Source organism: Papilio polytes, unplaced genomic scaffold (assembly GCF_000836215.1).
Source record: "Papilio polytes unplaced genomic scaffold, Ppol_1.0 DF821845.1, whole genome shotgun sequence".
NCBI lineage: Eukaryota > Metazoa > Arthropoda > Insecta > Lepidoptera > Papilionidae > Papilio > Papilio polytes.
In genome coordinates, this window is record NW_013527359.1 from 3,220,586 (window position 1) to 3,241,087 (window position 20,502).

Sequence of the window (20,502 nt, forward strand, 5' to 3'; positions counted from 1 at the left end):
GAGTATCCGAGCCTCGTGAACAGATACGACCAACAAATCCAATACAGGCACCCCCTGCGCTGCCTCTTAGGCAGTTATGTACGACACGTCGTCCTTCGCCTATTAGGGTACCAGAGCCACGTGAACAGACACGACCGACAATTCAACGACAGCCTCCTACTACTAGGGCACCACCTCCGCCCCGAAAGCAGCCTCCTTGCTTCACATCTACGACATATCGCCCTCCACCAACCAGAGGACCCCAGCCATGTGAAATACAGACAAGACCGACGACAATTCAACGACAGCCTCCTACCACTAGAGCACCACCCCCGCCCCGTACTCAGCCACCTTTCTTGAGATCAACGACACGTCGTCCTCCACCTACTAGAGCACCAGAGGCATGTGAACACCGGACTACACCAACCACACCTCCACCATACACAACTAAAGCGCCAGAACCATGCAATAAACAGACAAGACCATCGATGCCTCCTCGTCCTGTAGCGCCCGTCTTTAAACCAAATTCACCACAAGTGCCTAATGTGAAACCAACTCAAGTTATATCTGCTCCACCGTCACCGCCAGTGCAAGGAGTATCGAATATAGAGCATGTTGCTGACAACTGTGTCAACGGTGAGGTGTTCCCGACGACAGGCGGAAACTGCAATCAATACATGATGTGTTACTTCGGAAAGACTTTAGTGATGAATTGCCCGGCTGGTCTGGCTTTCAACATTGACATCAAGAGCTGCGATTGGGCTGACAATGTACCAACTTGCAATCCTCCCGGTTAGTATATGTTTCAAAAACATTTTAAACTAGCTGTTGCCCGTGACTTCGTCCACGCAATATTAAAATAAAACAAGCCTATAATATGCCTATAATATGCCCGTCTATGTCAGCTACCCTTCAGTGTAAGTACGGTTGCAAACTGCCCAGCCGTTTCGGAAATTGCCCGGAACAAAAGCGGCTTCCGGTCAGACTGACAGACAAAAATGTTTAAATGCAATTTTCGTCTTACATGATCTTCTCGAAATCTGGAATTTTTCTTTTGATATTAAAAATGGACACTCCAATTTTATTATATGTCTAGATTGAATCTAAATGAAGACAAAAGTGACTGAATATATGTATGACATTTGATAAGTGTGCTTAATTTACAATTTCTCTTTACAGCATTTGAAGGATTAACTTGCCCGACCGATGTGAATAATGACCACATCGTTAAATACAGGTACGTTAAATTAATCACGGGGTAAGGTTTTAGTTCAGAAAACATTTAACAAAGCTTTATTAACTACAAAGTAAAATCAAATGTTACGTCTAAAAAATACGTTAAGAACAGCTAAAGAAATAATTTAATATTAATCTTATGAGTCTTACTAATTTTATAAATGCGAATGTTTAGATGGATGGATGTTTGTTAGAGTTTGTAGCCTAAACAGCTGAACAGATCTCTATGAAATTTTGTATTGATGTAGAGGATAGTCTGGAAGAACACATAGGCTACTCGCTTTTTTTTTATTTTACGCGGATGGAGTCGCGGGCGAAATAAACATTTATGACATTTTGTGTCAGGTACCGTGAAAGCTGTCGTCAGTACGTCGCCTGTCACGTGGGCAAGCCGCGTCTTCTGAGCTGTGAGGCGGGACTATTCTTCGACGAGTATACCAACTCTTGTGTCGACGCTGAATATGTCACCAACTGTTCAGATTTTCTGTACTAAACACGCGTAGCAATAAGTTACACGTGATTTATACATAGCTATAGTTATTTATTTTAGATGTAAATAGGTTGCACTGTCGAAATATTAAAAAAAAAATACAATTGGTCTTCCTATGTCTATCTCTTAGAAACTGATCATTCATGCATATGTTTCGCCGGTGGCATTCTATACTTATTTATTTAAAGCATTGTTAATTTATTAAATTTTTTGGTGTTGTATGACAAATACAAAAGCTACAATAAATTATTAAAAACATAACATTTTATTTCACTAACTTACACTATAGATAAGATAACTGATTTTTAAAACAAATGAATCATCGTCATTTTTAATTGTTATAAATATTACGAACAGTTACAATCTCAAATACCAAAGCAATCAATATAAAATTTGTTATCGTAACGTCTTATAACTACGAGTACGAGTTATCTCATTTAACGCACTGAAATTCTCTTGAACAGTAGTGAAATTATTTACTTACTCCATTTTTTATTATGTTGAAATTCACAGTTATAGTTTTGTTTGTCACATTACGTGCACAAGGTATGTATCATTCAATTTTATTTAATTTAGAAAATAAAAATTACATTAATATCATTTATTTAATTCCTCATTTTACCTCAATAGTTGACCACTCTTCTCTGAACCATAACTTGTATTATTTTTCAGTTAACTCAGAAGTTAACCCGAATAATAATAATTCAAATACAACTGAACCAGAAGGATCGAAAAATCTCTCACCACTGTTAACAATGAAAACTGGCAACCCAGTGTACATTACGAACCAAGAACAGAAAAACAACTTTTACTTATATCCGATTTTAGAATCCAATCCAACTGTCCAAACTATAGATATACACAAATACGATCCAAACACAAATATACTTAAAACCATTATTATAATCCCACCGAAAATTAAAAAGACCTGTGGTCACAACTCGACTGTTTTACAACCGCCTGTTGAAACAGACAAACCAACCAACCAACTATGCGATAATATTAAAACAACCACTACGAAGACTACCACAGTTTCGCCAATTACGAAAAGACCCTGTTATTTAACTACCACGGACACCTCACCAACTCCAGCAAATGAGCGTACAAGAAATCCAGTAATAAGAGATCCGGATGGCTCTACTAAATGCTCGCAAGATGGTGTTTACCGTGCTAATAATGTTACTTGTGACCAATATTATGTGTGTATTTATGGAATACAATATTTGATGGACTGTCCATATGGACTTGTTTTCAATGAACAATTAAAAGTTTGTGATTGGCTCGAAAACGTAACGAATTGTAAACCACCTGGTAACTATTTGTTTTTACTAATTACGCATTACTTTACAATTTACAATCTTTCTAACTCTTAGATCTTTAATGTGTATATTTCATGTCCGATATAAAATATTTAATTGCAGCATTCAAAAATTTCACCTGCCCTGACGAAGGTTACGGGACGGATGGCGATTTGATCTTAAAATTCAGGTTAGTCTTGATCGTTATATAGTACTAATTAATATCGACAAAACGCCGTATTAATTTGCTAGTTTTAACGGAATATAAATCAACACTATAACCAGGTAAATCTAAGCAGAATGATCGGTTGTGCATTTGATACAACCAAGTTATATATACAATTGGACCTTTTTTCAGATATCGAGACAGTTGCAGTCAATACGTGGCTTGTCATAAAAGAAAAGCCCGTCTTCTTAGTTGCGACTCAGGGTATTACTTCCACGAAGAATCTAGCATGTGTATGAACTATAGAAGTAGTAGTAACTGTAGAGATGTGTGGTACTCCTACTAAAGCCAGGTAATTTAGTATCCATTCAAACTATTCGGACTTAGCAATAATTTTACTTATAAATTATTAAATTATGAAGAAAGTCAAATGCTTACATATTTTTTTAGTTCAACGGCGACAATTAAATAAAATATAAAACTGAAATATTCTTTAACTGGTAACCCCTTCTAATGAGTTTTCATTTACACAAACTATCTTGAAACCTGATTGGCTAATATTACTGATGTGGACAGAGTAAAAATTTCAACCAATTAATAAAGTCGAAAGGCGATGTATGACCATTTAGGCCAATAAGCAGTAAACAGTAAAGAACGAACAAAGCATCTTTTTCTGCGAAATTAGCGCGGTCTCAGTTTTACAAAAATTCAAATTTGAATTTTTACCTGAGCCTAGATCTGTGTTGGTTATGACCTTTGTTTACTATTTTTAGGCTAATGAATTAATTCAGGCCACGATTTTTTAACAATATTTAGACTTAACATTAAATATGAGATGACGACTGGTACGACAAGCAGGGGCGGCGCGACGTTCCTCTTCTAGCGCCAACCGCGGACCGCAGCCCTGCCGAGCATCGTCCCAGTTGATACGGATCGAACGATTGCGTAGTCACTGCACGGTGCCATAGCCTCTGTGTTGGGGAATACTGTTCTGTTCAGTTTTATTGTTGCAGTGAATTCCAAATTTAAAAATTAGTGCAATTCTTATTGGTAATTAAAATGTCAAAGGTGATCTAACATTAATTCAATAAAAAGTATTACGAAGATTCGATGTCAGATTGTACTCAAAATGGAAGATTCCTACATTATAGCGAACTTTCACGCGCTGTGTCGTCTTTGCTTGTCTAAAAGTTCGCTAACAATATCAATTTTCGCTGCCGCTCCTGATGAAGAGTTGAATATGCCTTTAACCTCCAAAATAGCTGAATGTTTTGAAATGCAGGTTGGTAATCACTAGTCAGTACATATCTGTTTTTGCATTTATCAAATAAATGCCTAATGGCACTTTAGCAGCAGCAACCTCAATGGCTTGTGTTTATTCCAGGTGGATCCTAATGATGGTCTTCCAGGAAGAATATGTTACAAATGTCTATTCAAAGTTAATAAATGTTCAAAGTTCAAATTACAGTGCATTCAAAATGAAGCTAGATTGAAGCAAATAACTAACAGAGTGAATGAGCTAGACACTTCAAATTCATCTGATTATAGTAATTATAATTATAAAAATCATGAAATGGTAAAACCAAAGCCTGAGGACTACATAGTTGAAGACAGTGTAGTGATGGTTGTAGACCCCAGTTTAGATTATGACACCTCCGAGGAGGAATCAGAAAATGTTGAACAACCTGAGAATGAAAAAAATGAATGTGAAAACATTCAAGAGGGTGAGCCCATAACTGAATCGTTTTTCAAAAATGTATCCATGTGCCAGTACTGCGATCAAGCATTTGTTTCTCAAGAAAAATGTAAAGAGCATGAACAGAATTACCATGACCCTAATATGCCATACAAATGTGTGGAATGCAGCTTGGTTTTTGCAGAGCGTAGTCAATATGTACAGCACACTAAACATGTCCACCAAAGTGACAAGCCTTACCATTGTCCTGAATGTGAAAAATGTTTTGGTAGAAGATCAGATTTAAGAAAACATTCAGTTGTTCACACAGGCATAAGACCTTTCCAATGTCATTATTGTCTTAAGAGTTTTTCACGTAATACTAATTTAAGTAAGCATTTGCGTATACATGCAGGACACAAACCCCATGTCTGTCCAATGTGTCCCAGAAGTTTTGTAGCAAAGGGAGATTTACAGCGTCATGTACTCATTCACTCTGGTATGAAACCTTATGCTTGCAGTAAATGTCCTTTATCCTTTGGTAGAAGGGATAAGCTGATAAAACATGAATTAAAACATGTTCCTATTAATTCGCAAATGAATAGAATTGAATCAGAAATTGATCAAGAGACCCATGATATGGTTGTCAGTATTAATCCTTTTAGCAACATAATGACCTCTCCTACTCAGCTCAATGCTGAAAATTCCATTGGAGATTATGACTTTCCCAGTGTACCTGATCACATTGTAGGTGAAAGTAGTTTTATAAATCATGTAAGAAAGAACCCTCCCACCCCTAGTAAGTCATTACAAGGCTCGCCTAGTAAGCAGAAAATGACTAACAAAAACAAACCAAAGAACATCAAATGCCATCAATGTACGAAAAGATTTTCATCCCTAGATGCATATAAAACACATGTTTCTGTCGCGCATATTGGATCTAGAGGTTTTCAATGCAAAGTGTGTTTTAAAAAGTTCTCCAGGAAACGAGAATTGGACCGCCATTCGCAAACTCATATGGGCATGAAACCATTTACATGCAGTAATTGTGATAAGAAATTCAACACTAAAGAGAAATTAGATAATCATGAACAAACACAGGAGTGTTTGGTAGTTAACATGCCATGCATTGAATGCGGTTTGACATTCAAAAAGAAGGCTGATTTAGTAGCACATATAAAATCTCACTTCACAGATACTTTTGATGAAAAACTTTGCATGAATGAAATTAAAAAAGAGACAGAAACTGAATTCCAGCTTGATGATAACTTTTATGAATTGGAAACCTGAGACTTGGATTTTGACATTCAAAAAATGTTTCAATGATATATAAGAGAATTTTAATGTGAATATTAAATACTAATTTGATTGATAATGTTTAAAATTATGTCCATTAATATGTAATTTAGTGTAATTATGTTTATATCCTTACATATTACAAAATTTAATGTAAATACATACTTTTCGGCGTAAGTTACTTCCACTATTTGTAAAGGATTTTATGAGCAAATTTCTGTAAATAGATCTCAACATGTTTAGCACCAGAATTATATTAAATGCATTGATTTCCAGATATAGTAAATAAGACCTTATCTAATTCATAGTGTGAAATATTTAAATGCAAAAAGCACATTAATATATCTTGTTGAAAAGTTGTTAATTCTCATAATGTAGGTGATGTAACCAAATAAATGTTTTAATTATCAACACAGGGTTTTATTGAAGATATTAAAAAAACTAATTTCGATTATAAAATTTTTATTATCCTGCTAAAGGGTTTGCATGAATTGTGACAGATGTAATCCGAACTTCTGTTAAAGGTTTGAATGTTTTGGGGTTAACAGCCAACTTTTCCAAATCATCAAGGGCCTCAAATCCATCAATAATTCTGTAAAAAAAAGTAGAAATATTAGCTTTCATATGTGAGCCTTGGAAGTAGACCAAGTTGGGAACAAACTCAAGGAATTGTGTTTCCACTGCTGTAATACCTATTTAGAAACATCATTATCACAGTTTTTAAGAGAATGAAAGGGACAATTTTTGTAGGGTTTTATAGACTGTGAATCTTTATTTCCTTAATAATTAAGATTTGGGGTGATTACTTGTTAGAGGCTTACCACTTTCCATTATAAAGATAACTTAAGATTTAATAGTTGCTGTATCATGATAAATCTTTGCTAGAAAGAATAATTTTGTTCAATTAAAGGTTTACCTTCCAAAAATAGTATATTTCAAATCTAAATGTGGTTGTTCAGCATATGTAAAGAAGAATTGACTTCCATTTGTGTTTGGTCCATTGTTTGCTAAACTCACTATTCCTCTTGCATTGTGCTAAAAAGGAGAAATGTTAAAATTATATCCAATTAAAAAGTACGATAATGAGTTTAATACAAATTCTATTCACTACCTTGAGCTCTTCTCGAAATTCATCATCAAATTTTTTACCCCATATTGAATTTCCTCCTTTCCCTGTACCAGTTGGGTCTCCTGTTTGAACTATGAAACCCTAAAAGAAAAAATACGAAGTACAAAATTAAATTTTTAATTATAATAAATACATATTATATTATCTGTAAATTTTTGTTTATTCGTTTTAATAACACTATTTTTGAAATCAGGTTATGGTAACCAAACTCACCTTGATGTTTCTATGAAATAAGCAACCGTTGTAATAATCACTAGCACAAAGTGCCAGAAAATTTTCACATGCTTTAGGACATTGCTCGCAAAATAATTCAATTTTTATGTCACCTACGTCTGTGTGTAATGTAACTGACATCTTCTTGTTTCTATATTTTATTCTTTACCTTAAAGAAAGTTGTGCTTTGTGCAAGTTGTAATTATCAACATAAATTCAAAAAACAATTTGTTTACTTTACATAGAGCTCTAGTCCTCAAGATCAACAACCACGACAATGACAAGTGAGTTGACATATGACATTAATTAGACAGTGACAGTTTGGCACTGAAAAAGTAAATGTCCATGACCATTGCTCATACGTCCACGCCCAAATTATCTTTTCTGTATTTTTAAAATGTAATGTTAAATTACAAAGCCAATAAAATGTTAAAAAAACGAAAAGTTTTAAACAGTAACTACAATTGATATATTATTTATCTCCATTCTCAAAACATACTTAGTTTTAATGTGTATGACTCATAGACATGAGTAGAGATAGGACGCCTATCTACGGAATCAAGTACAACAATGGACAAATATGTTCACAAAACCATTTTGCTTTAATAAAAAAAACGACTACTATTTAAAATTATTTTATTGAGATCTAAATAAATTGTAAAATACTATTCACTACCGCCTGCTCTCTCGTTTTGTCCGGCATGCGGTTCGTGAGTATTTTCATCCATGCCTTGCTCGCCGTAATTTCCTAGTATTCTTTGGCCAGTAGGATCAAATGGTGATTTCAAATGTAGTGTAGCCTTATATTTAGTTCCCATAACTTCTATTTCATAGTTGCCTTCTTTTAAAAAGGTTTTTGTAACTTCGGAACCTCGATTGCTAATGTAACCGATTCCTATAGGCTTGTCAAGATAATAACCGAAGTCGCCTCTCCTCAAATATCCAACAGGTTCACCATTTCTGAATATGCCTTCTTGACCAAATAACGCTACCTACAAAAATAAAAAACTTAAATTTAGTCTGTACAAGATTAGAAACTTTATTGGCAGTTTGTCGAGTCATACCTTGTCATCAAGTGTGAAGTATGCATGCTTTTTCGTGACTCCGTTTAATCTAGCTTTCGTTACTTGTTCATTGCCAATGTACTCTCCGTCTTTCCTACAAGCGAACCCTAAGTTTGATTCTATAGGATTATCATCCGATCTCAAGTCGGCATTCCACAAATGATAACCTGAAAAAATAAACACGTTAAATAAATATTAGTTCTCTTATTTTATTACTTTTTATACGGAATTTCCAGAATGGCTTAACGGATTTAGCTGAAATTTGGCATAGGTGTAGATCACAGTCGGGAAGAACACATAGGTTACTATGTTTTTTTTTTTTAATGCGTGCGGCATAAATCTCAAGCACAAGCTATAACATATTGTTGCAATTAATACTCTTAGGGCCTATCCTATTACTGGCTGATAGAGGCTCAGATAGCTTAAAAATGACGTCACTGTCAGATAAAGTAACAAAATATTTTCATTACAAATTTTACATGTTCGATTGTTATCAGACAATTTGCAATTTGGTGGGACAGGCTCTTAAACACCTAAATTTCACGAAGGAATAGAAACCTAGTTAGATTTTAGTAACAGACAAGTTAATTTGGCATGTTCCGTTTACCTAAACTATACGCACCCTACCGGTTACGAAAACGCAAAAAAAACTTGTTACCTTACTAGTTAGGCAAATTTAGTTAGGTAAACGGAACAAGCAGTTAATTTCAAATGTTCAGAGAGAGAAAAATTACAAAACTACTCTATAAAATACCTTTCTCAGCACTCAAAGAGGTTAAGGCTCTCCATCCCGCGTTCCTCAACCCCTTAGCGGTTCTGAGTGCGTGGTATATCTGTACGGCGTGCGAGGAGGGCACGTGCAGCTCCCAGCCCAGCTCGCCCGCCCAGCCCACGCGCAGCGCCCGGCAAGTGTACCGTTTATTATCGGGGGAGTAGGGCGCTTGCGACACGTGAATACTACGGTGGGTATTCACAGGGAACGCATCATTGGAAAGACCAGCGTCGGTATACCGTTGGAGAATTCTCTGGCTACAATTAGGAGAAAATTGTTTAAGGCGAAGCGACCATTGACCATAGACATCTGCAATCTGCCTATCCTTAACCCTTTAATACATGATGCATTTATACATCAGTCTTTTCTTCCTTACCCAATAGACTATTTTTAAAAAAAATCTATGCTCAATTTACTACCCGTTTCAATTTATGGTATTTAAAAAGAAATCGTGCATTTAAAGGGGAGGGGATAAATTAATAGAAACACCCACATAAAGAGGATAGTTCTTATGTGTGTGTTTAATTTCTAGAAATTCTGAAGAATAACGTTTTCTTCTAGACATAGGAGACATATCTCCTATGTCTAGAAGAAAACGTAATTAACCTCTTAATCCTTCTTATTCTATATTCCCATAGGAATTAAGAGGTTCGTATTCTGGATGTTACATTAAACATTTTTTAAACCAAAATTACTTGTGCTAAAACTGAAAGTGGATGTCTACAAAAGGAAGACCGAAGATGATGGATGGATTGTGTGAAATATTTAGGAAGTGAGTGGATTGGAGAGATGATGGCTGATTGAAAAGTATGGAAGAGCACATTCTGTGTGGAGCCCAGGAACAAGGGCAGGTTGCACTCGTACCCTACCTGTCCGGTCCCTGCACGCTGAGGATGCACAGCTGCTTGGTGACGTCAGTGATGGTAGCCCGCAGCTTGTGTGTCTGTATGATGCGGCGCAAGTGCGCCAGCGTGTGGTTCGCACTGAACCCTGACGACACCACGTAGTAACCACGACCCTAACAATATTCTTAATTAAATGAGAAATTATAACAAATCAATCTAAACTATTTTACCTTTTCAAAACCAGACATATTTGTATAATTTTAAAATAGTTCAAACATTCCAAATAAATCAATCTTACTAATATTGTAAATGCGAAAGTTTAGATGGATGTTTGTTAAAGTTTGTAGCCTAAACGGCTGAACGGATCTCGATGAAATTTTGCATAAATTTAAAACATAGGAATAACACATAGGCTATTTACTTTAATTTTTTTTATTCCACGCGGAAGAAGTCGCGAGAAAAAGCTAGTACATAATACATGACATTGGTAGCCAGGTAGGTAAACTCCGTCCGCGCGGAACTAAAAAAATCAAATGCAAGTAGCCTATGTGTTCTTCCAGACTATCCTCTACATCTATGGCAAATTTTTTAAAATCTGTTCAGGCTACAAACTCTAACAAACAAACATCCATCCATCCATCTAAACTTTCGCATTTATAATATTAGTATGATTGGTTTTATATGATGTACCGTTTCCATTAAGTTAGATTTTTAAACGAAGTATAACACCAAAGTTATGTTCAAATTTACGTAGTTACCTTGAATATAGGCTCGTGCAGCTGTCCGCTGCCGCCGTCGAGGATGCTCACTGTGACGTCAGCTTCTACTCCGCCTTTGTCATTCAGCAGCAAGGAATAAACGACCCTGTTGTTAACGCAATAGAGTTCTAACTGCAGCACTCAATATCCTCAAATCATAAAGAGTCCCTTAGGCTCTACAAGGGTATACTATTATACTACACAAAACTACTCTAGGACTCCATATTCTAATTAATATCAGAAGAATATAGCTTTAGGGGACATAATTTTTTACGGCTACTTATGTCTTGATAAGTGGGCGTGCTTCGGGTAAAAGTAGGCGTGTGCAGGGTTTCCTCCGCCCCCACCACACACATTTATGTAGGAGGAGACGTGCACAAAAAAGATATTTCCCCCTCCTATGTCTTCTGCACCGACAAACCCACTTTCCCTTCCTCCTTGTCGTAAAAAAAGGGTGGGAAGAATAAGGGATTAAAGTTGCGCCTAGTTTTTTTTTATAACATAAGGTGGCAAACGAGCAAGCGGCCACCTGAATCCACTAAAATGGCGAAGCGACCGCTGCCCATAGACATCCGCAATTGCAGATGCGTTATCTACCCTTATCCGACGGAGGAGGGACGCACATAAAAAGGATATTTCCACTTCCTAAGCATCTCGTCCTTCGTCAAATCCACTTCCCCTTCCAATCCTCTCCTTATAAGAAAAGGGTGGTAAAGAGAAAGGGACTTAAATTAGGCCTCCAAAAGGATCTAAAAGGGAGTATAGTGAGCTGATATCATTATACCTGTCGTCTTTCTTAGTGAGGTCGGCAGTGAAGGCGAGTAGCGCGGTGCGCTGCGCGTCCGGCCCCGTCAGGTAGAACTTGCCGTAGTACGACATGTTGAACAGCGCGGCCGCGTTACGACAAGACAGAGCCTCCTCACCTATCTGATTTTATTATTATTGGTAAAAATTAAATTTAGATTAAATTGAGACAGTCAATTCAATTTAATGGTGAGTTATTAAAATTTTGTTGAATAATAAAAATATTTGTATTCTCGTTATCACCGTAATTAAAAGAAGAATCGTTAAATCGTTTTGTATTATCGTGGTAACAAACATCCATCCATTCAAACTATTGCATTTATATTGGTACTAGCTTTCGTCCCCGACTCCGTCCGCGTGGAATTAAAAAACTACGTTATCAGTGAGTAACAGGCTACGTTCTACTATTTTTTTTTAATTTCACGCGGACTAAGTCTCGAGCAACAGCTAGTTTATAATGGTTAGTTCCATACGAGGTGATGATGTTTGGAGAAATCGAAGGTGTAGTCTCCTTGCAGCAGGTGCTCGTAGCGCTGGTCGAGGTTGCGCGGGTAGTCCTGCGTGCCGCCCCAGTCGTACTGCTGCACTCGGATCTACGACAAATTACGCAATAATAATGAACAACGGAAAACAATATTAACATACTAGTTTTCGCCCGCGACTCCGTCCGCGCGTAATAAAGCTAGTAGCCTATGCGTTTTTTAAACTATCTTTTTTATCATGCGAAATTTCATTGATATTTCCACCCAAACTTTCACACCTTTACTCTATACTAATATAATAAGCGTAAACATACACTAATAAGTTACGTAGGATGTCAGCAATCACAGCATATTTTTGAATATTTAATTTTTATAAAAAGCCTCACACTTACAACAAGATTTATGCTATATGTTTTCCCGCTATTTAATTAAGGGGGTAAATAAATTGTAAAAAAAACCGTCAAGCGAGAAAAGGTAAAAAAACTATAAGCTGAAATAAAAAACGTCGTACGTCCAACCGTTTAGGCTACCAACTCTAACAAACATTCATCCATCTAAACTTTCGCATTTATAATATTAGCATGATTAGTATGATTTACCTTCTCCCCGGGCATATAGTAACCAGGTCGTTCCCAGCCTGCACGGGTCTGCATCACCGCGCCATCATCCACCAGATCCTGGTGCAGAGCGTCATGGCTCGCGTCCCTACCGGCCAGCCGCTCGTCGTGCGGGAACACCACGCTGTAGTTCCTTACATACGACTCGTGGCTACACTCACGCACCCAGTGCGCACGCGACAGCTGCGCCGGAGTGAAACGACGCACATCGAATGTGAACATGTTGTACTTCGGCCTGGTATTTAAAAAATGTATAAGCGACATTGGAGCACCGCTTTTATTCCTGCATTCAGGTGGCAGGCTAATGGTGAAGGGGGGTAGGCTAATGACCATTAGCCTACCCCCTACTACATCATTAAGGGCAGGGTCATGATAAAGAGGAAGGTCAGACTGATGATAGGGGCTAGTAAATATATTTCTTTAATCTAACAATGATGTTAATTATTAAATTATTAATATATGGTCAAATTTATTTATGAAGAACTGACAAAAAGTAACAAAAGGACTGAATATTTGCACAGCCTTTCTAGTGATATTCAGAACTCCTGAAGTTTTATATATTAAATTAAGGCAAATATAAAAACAATGCCTAAAATTCGCTTCCATTATTGAATAACTTGAATTAGATATAAAGAACTGACCTTCCAGTAACGATCCATTCCGCCATTTGGATAGCACAGCCGGCAGAGAACATCATACCTGCGGAATTATATCCGCAATTGTGGTACAAACCTAAAAATAATAAAATTGATTTATTTACTCAAGTTAAAAATAACAAAGTGGGAAATTTCGTTAGTATTTCTTACCAAATACGTTGGGATCTTCGCCTAGTAGTGGTTTATGGTCGGGAGTGAAAGACTCCGGTCCGCAAACAGTACTTTTGACGCCGACTGTACTCAGTTTAGGGCACAGAGTGGTCGCACTGGTCATATGTACACCAAATACGTCCCAATCTAAATCGTATAAATGGAACTGGAGGTTATCTGGAACCTGTAATAACAATTATCATTACAAGTATTTTTAACTAAATTTTAATGAAATCACAACTAAAATTTTAATGAAAACCAACATCTTTTAAATTTAATGAAATTAAACATTTACATTTCATTTTAATGAAATTAGATTTACATTTATTGGGCAAAGACTTGATTTAGCCTTGTAACTATTAATATTACTGTTTAGTTAATATTGATTTCAAGTTTAATTTTTTTTATTCTTTTAAAAATTCTTACCTGATCCAACATATGTGGATTCGGTTCGTAACCTCCCACGTGACATGACTCCCCCTGTATCTTGATGTAGAGGTTAACATCGTGATCCCTAATGTTAGGGGCACCGCGGACCTCGGGCGTGGCATCACAAACCACGTACGCGTGCTTGAACGGCACTATCGGTAACGATGGGATACCAGCAAACCTTGCCACTCTTGGACCCCATGCGCCTAGTAAATAAAGGGTCATATAACATTGGACTCAAAAATTGGGAGGTTAAAAAATGATTACAAAGAGGTAAAAATTGTAACATACTGAAACAATGTACAAAAACTTTTTTCTTGGCATTTTTTGATTGCTAATTGAATCGTATAATCACATCTTTAATATAAATATACATAAAAAAACAGATGTTATTATCATGTATATATTTACCTCCACAGTTAACAACACATTTAGTCTTGATAATTCCTTTATCAGTGTGTACCGCGGTCACCTCTTTATTGCCTAGTAAATTATGTGCGTAATGTATGTCCAGGACTGGACATTCTTCATATACCTACAATAACATTTATTTTTATTCGTAAACTATCTTATTATGACAAATTACCATAAAGACATTAATATAATTGCAACGAGCGTAATAAACAAACACTCGGAGAATGGCGCGCTATTCTAAAACGTCTGAATGACATTGACAGCTGTCAGAAAGGGACGGATCTCCAGCGCAGTAAATTTTCTTCTTAACAATAATAATTTGCCAACGTTTACCTTTCCACCATTATTAGTAGCAGCTTTTAACAACGCGCTACAAGCCATTGCCGGGTCAATAGTACCGTCTTCGGGCGAGTAAAGTGCCATTTTGAAAACAGAAGGATCCAGTAACGGGAACAATTTCTGAGCTTCATTAGGATCTAGTACTTGACTAGGTATTCCCATTGCTTTACCTAGAGTATGCAATCTCATATATTCTTGAGTTCGTACCTAAAAGAAGAGTTTGTTTATTCATGTGTCCTCTTTGCGTAATACCCGGTTGACACTTGTCCAGTACAGTTAGGCAGTTGCGACGGCCCGTCTATGATTGTATGGACTCACTGGCACTAGTTAGCGTTCACATTATGCCAGGTAAATGACAGTCCAGTTTTTGAGCGACACTGACCAACTGTACTGGCCAAGAGTAAAACGCGATAATTTCAAATTAACGCGACAATTTCCTAAAGAAATGCGTCCACAGTTACGGGGCGAAATAAAATAAAAATTCTACCTCACTCAGTGTTAAACGTTACATAAGAAGACACTTGGTACATTTTCTCATATTTAATAGCACATACATTCGAATAAAGAACATAACTTCATATTTGAAGCATAATATTGCGTTACGTACCCTACTACGTGATATAAACAATCCTCCATTGTTAATCCATCCCGCGTAGTCACCGGTTTCCTTCTCCAAGCCGCTGTACACTGACCTTGAATCTTGCAACAATCTGACCTCCAAATCGCAAGGCCGGAGAGACCAAACCAAGCCTGGAAGATCAAATCAATTAGTCAATTTTATCGCAGAATATGCCGCAAGAAATAAAGGAGTTTTTTGGCGAAGCGAGGTTCTATACAAGGTAGTGCAACTAAGACTTGGAACCACTCGATAAGCTCTACAAGAACCATAAATAGGGTGTGTTAAGAGTTATGTAAGAATTATTCGTAGACCTGTAGCGCTATTTTCTGTTAGTTTCTACCCTAACGTCGATACTGCTTAGAACTATTTACAGTCTCTGAATGAATCTGAATGAATTGCCGTCTCATACAATCACATCAAAGATTAAACAGGCTTAGAACTCAGTGTTTAGTAAAATAATCAGCTTAATAAACGGTTTGAAAGATACTTATATTTCTTGTATTTCGTACTTGCCTGCTGTATGCCATGTTGTGCCGCTAGTTATCTTAGCCCTCTCTAGTAAGACAGCACTTACGCCTCTCTTAGTCAGTTGATACAATGTGTTGCAGCCAGCTATCCCTCCACCTGGTTAAACCATCAAAAATGGAATGGATCATGTAGGTAGTTCCACAAACTTTATTATCTGTTAAGGAATCTTGCAATGGAGATGTTTACATTCGACTTTTTACGTTTATCTTATTTTCTATTTACGTCTATCGTATTGTTTCAAAGTTATGGATATGTTGGGATAAATTTAATTAATCATGATGTCTGTTCCAATTTATTTCTATGTCCTAAAGGAAGATGACTGACAATAGACTAACTTTAAATTTTACAAAAAATATTTAAATTGAAAAAATAGTCGAAAAATACTTACCAATTATAACAACATCTGCGGATTTTACGACTTCATTTTTTGTAGCGAAGGACCTATATTTCAAATATTTAGCTGCCTTATATTTAATACTTCTGTTATTTAATTTAAACATATTGGAAATATATCAAATACAGTGTTTTCTGTCGCTGCAGCGAGCAGAATAACTGTTTACTTTAGACTATAATTATACGAGATAATATTCGATAACAGTTCGCTAAACAACTCAAGACCTTTCAATACGTAGATGTCCTCATGTCAAAGTTCAAATATGTTTTATCAAAAATTGTTTATTATGTAGCACATCACTGGTTACGAAGACCTTTCTAGTGTTGTAACGTAACTATCGACATCGTAAAACTACCAAGCAATTTGTAAAATGTTACACTTTTTTTTGCGATGGTTATCAATAAACCTTTGTCTAAATAATATTATTTTCGAATAGTTTGGTTATTAAAAATATATGGTAAGCGAACATAAAAAGTGATGTTTGAAAAAATATCGATAATTTGACCTAATAGACGTTTATCATATACTATCGATAGATTGGCAATTTATCGATAGTATTTAGCAACGGCGCACATGACTATAAAACTCACTACATAAAACAAAATCTGAATGGGTCAGCATAATAATTATATCAGCGACACTATCAAGACAACGGTATAAATAGTTTCTTGACGTAATACAAAACTTAATTTTTTAATGGGCGTTGTTTTTTTAAGAATTGCGTCATTAAATTTTACAATCTTCTAATTCAAAAGAAATGAATCAAATATTTATAACCGTAATACACGGAAAATATTAAAAACACTTGGAATTTTAAAAATTAAATTAAAAGGCAATTTTTAAAACAATAAAATATACACATTTATTACTCAAGCAGATACACTTCAGTATTACATAAGTTTTTTTTTCTTAATTGTGATAATTTTTATGGTGATAATACTTATGAATACTAAAGTTAAAATATTTTTATAATAATTTTGAATAACAGATTTTTTAAAAGGCAAGAGTATTGTCCGTAAAATATATCAAGTTTTTAATATATTTATAAATGCACACTATAAAGGCCTGATTGATATACAATTGATTTTACGAGTGTGTTTTTTTAGAAAAACTGTTTTATTTGAATTTTTTTCAATACCTACAAATAAAGTAAAAAAATCTTTGAATCAAGCACTATCCTATTAAAATTATTAAAATGTGAAAACATTCTTAACAAAAAAATCTATAACTATTTGAAAATTTATTATATAAAATATAAATGCGTTATATACTTGAAACGTTAAAGTATTTACAAATTAAATCACAATAAATATATCTTATATTCTAATGTTCAAAGTTTTTTATATCTAGTGTTGAAAGGTGCTGATTAAACCGCTGGTATTATCGGACTATATAAAATATTTTTTAAAATCATAATTGTTCACATATTTTATCCTAAATTCAGTAATATTAAACTGTATTTAACTCTAACAAGAACAATAGCTGTTCGCGTGCGGCTTCATCTGATTTATTACAAGCCAATAGCAGCAAAGCAAGATTTCCATGGTACCGGTAATTGTTAGCCAATGGCAAAAACCTTCATTGTCATTTGTGCAGTTATATTTTGACTCTTTTTACTTATTTTTACAAGAGGATTGGTCGCAAAGCGACTATATGTGCCTATAGGACTATTAAACTAAGAAACACTTAGGGCCTGACCCACCACTGGCTGACAAACGCACAGATAGCTTTAACAATAAAAAAAACGATTAGCTTAAAAATGACGTTACTGTCAGATAAGGGAATACGATCCAATATTTCCATCACAACAGATATACACCTTGGATTATTATCGGACAATTTAAAATTTGGTGGAACAGGCCTTTAAGCATCTAATTTATTTCTTTAAGGATATATCTTCCAACTTTAATTTTGACATTTGCAAATGAAAGTTCTAGAAATGTAAACAATGAAATAAAATATTTATGTTGCACGGGAACAACAAGTCTATACTATCTACACTATAATATAATAAAGCGTAAACACACACTTCTTTGTTGCCTAAGATGTCAGCAATTACAGCATATTTTTGAATAATTCTTTTTTGATAAAAAAGCCCTACACTTACGTCACGCTAGGCTACATATTTTCACGCTATTAAATATAGGGGGTAAACATTTTGGATAAAAACCCTAATGTGGGAAAGAGGCCATTAGTTGTTCCCAACATTAAGGAAGCAACTGCCATGGTTAGACATCATGTCATTTTGACATTTGCTATTGATAATTTGACAAATGTAAATAATAAAATAATATTTTCATAATTTCATGCGGATGAAGCCGCACGGGAACAGCTAGTGTTATATAATGTCATGTATACTAGTGTAGTGTTCACACATGGTGCGGGCTAGCTACCCGCGGCGGGGTGAGTGCGAGGCGGTGTCTCGCGGCATGGTCTCCAGCCGCCGCGGCCGCCGCCGCCTCCAGCTGCGCACGCAACGCTACCAGCTCGCGTGTACGCTGGTATATCGGGTCCTAAGCGAATTCTTTATTATACCCCAGTTCAAAGAAACCTATCTAAACCTTTAAAAGACTGAAATGATAGACTTATAATTGTAGACTTTTAAAACTTAAAACCCTCAAGATACAGTATGGCCTAGTGTGAGGGTGTCAGCAATTTCGGAAAGTGATTTAAGAAGTAAGAGATATTGTATAATAGACAGTGTAGATTGTTATATTTTTTGAAATAAATTAAATCTTCATTTTTCTTTTCATTTACTGAATACGTTTTCGCCCGCAACTCCGTTGGCGTGGAATTAAAAAATAATTGTGTTCTTCCTCTACATCTTTGAGAAATTTCATCGATATCCGTTCAGCAGTTTAGGCTACAAACATCCATCCACCCAGCCATCCATCTAAACTTTCGCATTTAATATCAGTCAGAATGAGAAATAAGCTACGCTGAAAAACAAAGCTATTTGAGTACGTATATAAAATACTAGCTTTCGCCCGTGACTCCCTCGCGTGGAGTTTAAAAAAGAATAAAAGTGGGTACTCTATTTGTTCTTCCAGATCGTCTACATCTATACCAAATTTCATCAAAATCTGTTCAAAATTTAGGCTAGAAACTCTAACAAACATACATCCATCTTAACTTTCACATCATACTAATATTATAAATGCGAAAGTTTAGATGGATGGATGTTTGTTAGAGTTCCTAGCCTAAATTCTGAACAGATTTCGATGAAATTTGATATAGATGTAGAGGATAGTCTGGAAAAACACATACTCACTATTTTTTAATCCCACGCGGACGGAGTCGAGGGCGAAAGCTAGATTATATTAGTATGATTACTAACTTGTTGTCTCATCGTAGGATTCCATCTGCAATACAAGGCCTTCCATAGCTTTATGATCCTAAGTGAAGCGACAGGAACAAGCACGACTTGTGGGCGCGAATGCGCTCCCGCCGAGCTGGGCCCCCAGTACAACGGGTTGAGGTACAAGTCCTGTCGGCTGTTGATGTACGACCACAGAGAGACTGTCTTGCTCTTCACTTCTGCAAGATTGAACATTTCCTTCTATGCAGTTCCACTTAGATATCATCACCAGCCCACTGTACGTCCCCACTGAAGGGCTCGGAGTTTGGTTAGTACAAATACGATGTACTAAGTAACGTTACTGACTGCTGTTAATCGGATATTTGACACTTTAGTACAGTAAAAGTCCGACTACGTTCAATATTACTTGGTGCCTACCCTAATTTTTTTTAATCAGTAAAATAGTTTGTTTTACATTAATCAGACATATGACAGTAAATAAGGCAATACCTAAAAAAAAAATTAACTATCACTTTTCCGACGTAGTGAGTCTAAGGGCCTGTCCCACCACTGGCTGATAGAGGCTCAGGTAGCTTAAAAATGACATCACATATTTTATACGTTCGATTGTTATCAGAGAATTTAATTTGGTAGGACTAACATTTGCAAACATTCTGTTCTACTTCTAAGATATTTAACAAAAAAATAATTAAAAACACTTAAAATATGGCTACGCGTTGCGTCACAAAGTTAGCAGTTCATCATCCTCAGTGAAGGTTTCTCATACTAAATCTTCACTAAGGGTCACACACATGATTGCCTGGAACACACTTGGTCAGTACAGTTGTACA

At 35.9% G+C, this 20,502-nt stretch overlaps 5 protein-coding genes across 6 annotated transcripts in view; 2 read left to right on the forward strand and 3 right to left on the reverse strand.

Moving 5' to 3' along the window:
* Positions 1–3,515, forward strand: part of LOC106107807 (mucin-2-like) — a 4,341-nt gene extending 826 nt beyond the window's left edge. The window contains exons 3-8 of the mRNA XM_013288811.1: positions 4–771; positions 1,159–1,216; positions 1,561–1,688; positions 2,378–3,016; positions 3,127–3,193; positions 3,362–3,515. Coding sequence (XP_013144265.1) covers positions 4–771; positions 1,159–1,216; positions 1,561–1,688; positions 2,378–3,016; positions 3,127–3,193; positions 3,362–3,515 — 1,814 coding nt within the window. The remainder of the gene's footprint in view (positions 1–3; positions 772–1,158; positions 1,217–1,560; positions 1,689–2,377; positions 3,017–3,126; positions 3,194–3,361) is intronic.
* Positions 3,516–3,848: 333 nt separating this feature from the next.
* Positions 3,849–6,543, forward strand: LOC106108119 (zinc finger protein Xfin-like). The gene is made up of 2 exons (XM_013289206.1): positions 3,849–4,451; positions 4,554–6,543. The coding sequence occupies exons 1-2, from the start codon at positions 4,299–4,301 to the stop codon at positions 6,132–6,134; spliced, it is 1,734 nt and encodes a 577-aa protein (XP_013144660.1). The 5' UTR covers positions 3,849–4,298; the 3' UTR covers positions 6,135–6,543.
* A 42-nt stretch (positions 6,544–6,585) lies between these two features.
* LOC106108121 (peptidyl-prolyl cis-trans isomerase-like 3) lies at positions 6,586–7,729 on the reverse strand. The gene is made up of 4 exons (XM_013289207.1): positions 7,483–7,729; positions 7,252–7,350; positions 7,057–7,175; positions 6,586–6,732 (listed from the first exon to the last, which is right to left on the reverse strand). Exons 1-4 carry the CDS (start codon positions 7,621–7,623, stop codon positions 6,606–6,608), a joined length of 486 nt encoding a protein of 161 aa, XP_013144661.1. The 5' UTR covers positions 7,624–7,729; the 3' UTR covers positions 6,586–6,605.
* Positions 7,730–8,104: 375 nt separating this feature from the next.
* LOC106108150 (sarcosine dehydrogenase, mitochondrial) lies at positions 8,105–16,529 on the reverse strand. The gene is made up of 16 exons (XM_013289240.1): positions 16,348–16,529; positions 15,945–16,055; positions 15,420–15,562; positions 14,807–15,019; positions 14,471–14,594; positions 14,057–14,265; positions 13,631–13,814; positions 13,466–13,556; positions 12,807–13,059; positions 12,199–12,318; positions 11,706–11,848; positions 10,922–11,027; positions 10,188–10,336; positions 9,301–9,575; positions 8,547–8,713; positions 8,105–8,474 (listed from the first exon to the last, which is right to left on the reverse strand). Exons 1-16 carry the CDS (start codon positions 16,457–16,459, stop codon positions 8,148–8,150), a joined length of 2,727 nt encoding a protein of 908 aa, XP_013144694.1. The 5' UTR covers positions 16,460–16,529; the 3' UTR covers positions 8,105–8,147.
* A 2,090-nt stretch (positions 16,530–18,619) lies between these two features.
* Positions 18,620–20,502, reverse strand: part of LOC106107847 (myotubularin-related protein 2) — a 7,866-nt gene continuing 5,983 nt past the window's right edge. For both annotated transcript variants that reach the window (XM_013288853.1, XM_013288852.1), the window contains exons 10-11: positions 19,691–19,890; positions 18,620–18,866 (exon numbers count right to left, since the gene is read on the reverse strand). In XM_013288853.1, coding sequence (XP_013144307.1) covers positions 18,723–18,866; positions 19,691–19,890 — 344 coding nt within the window. In that variant the 3' untranslated portion in view covers positions 18,620–18,722. The remainder of the gene's footprint in view (positions 18,867–19,690; positions 19,891–20,502) is intronic.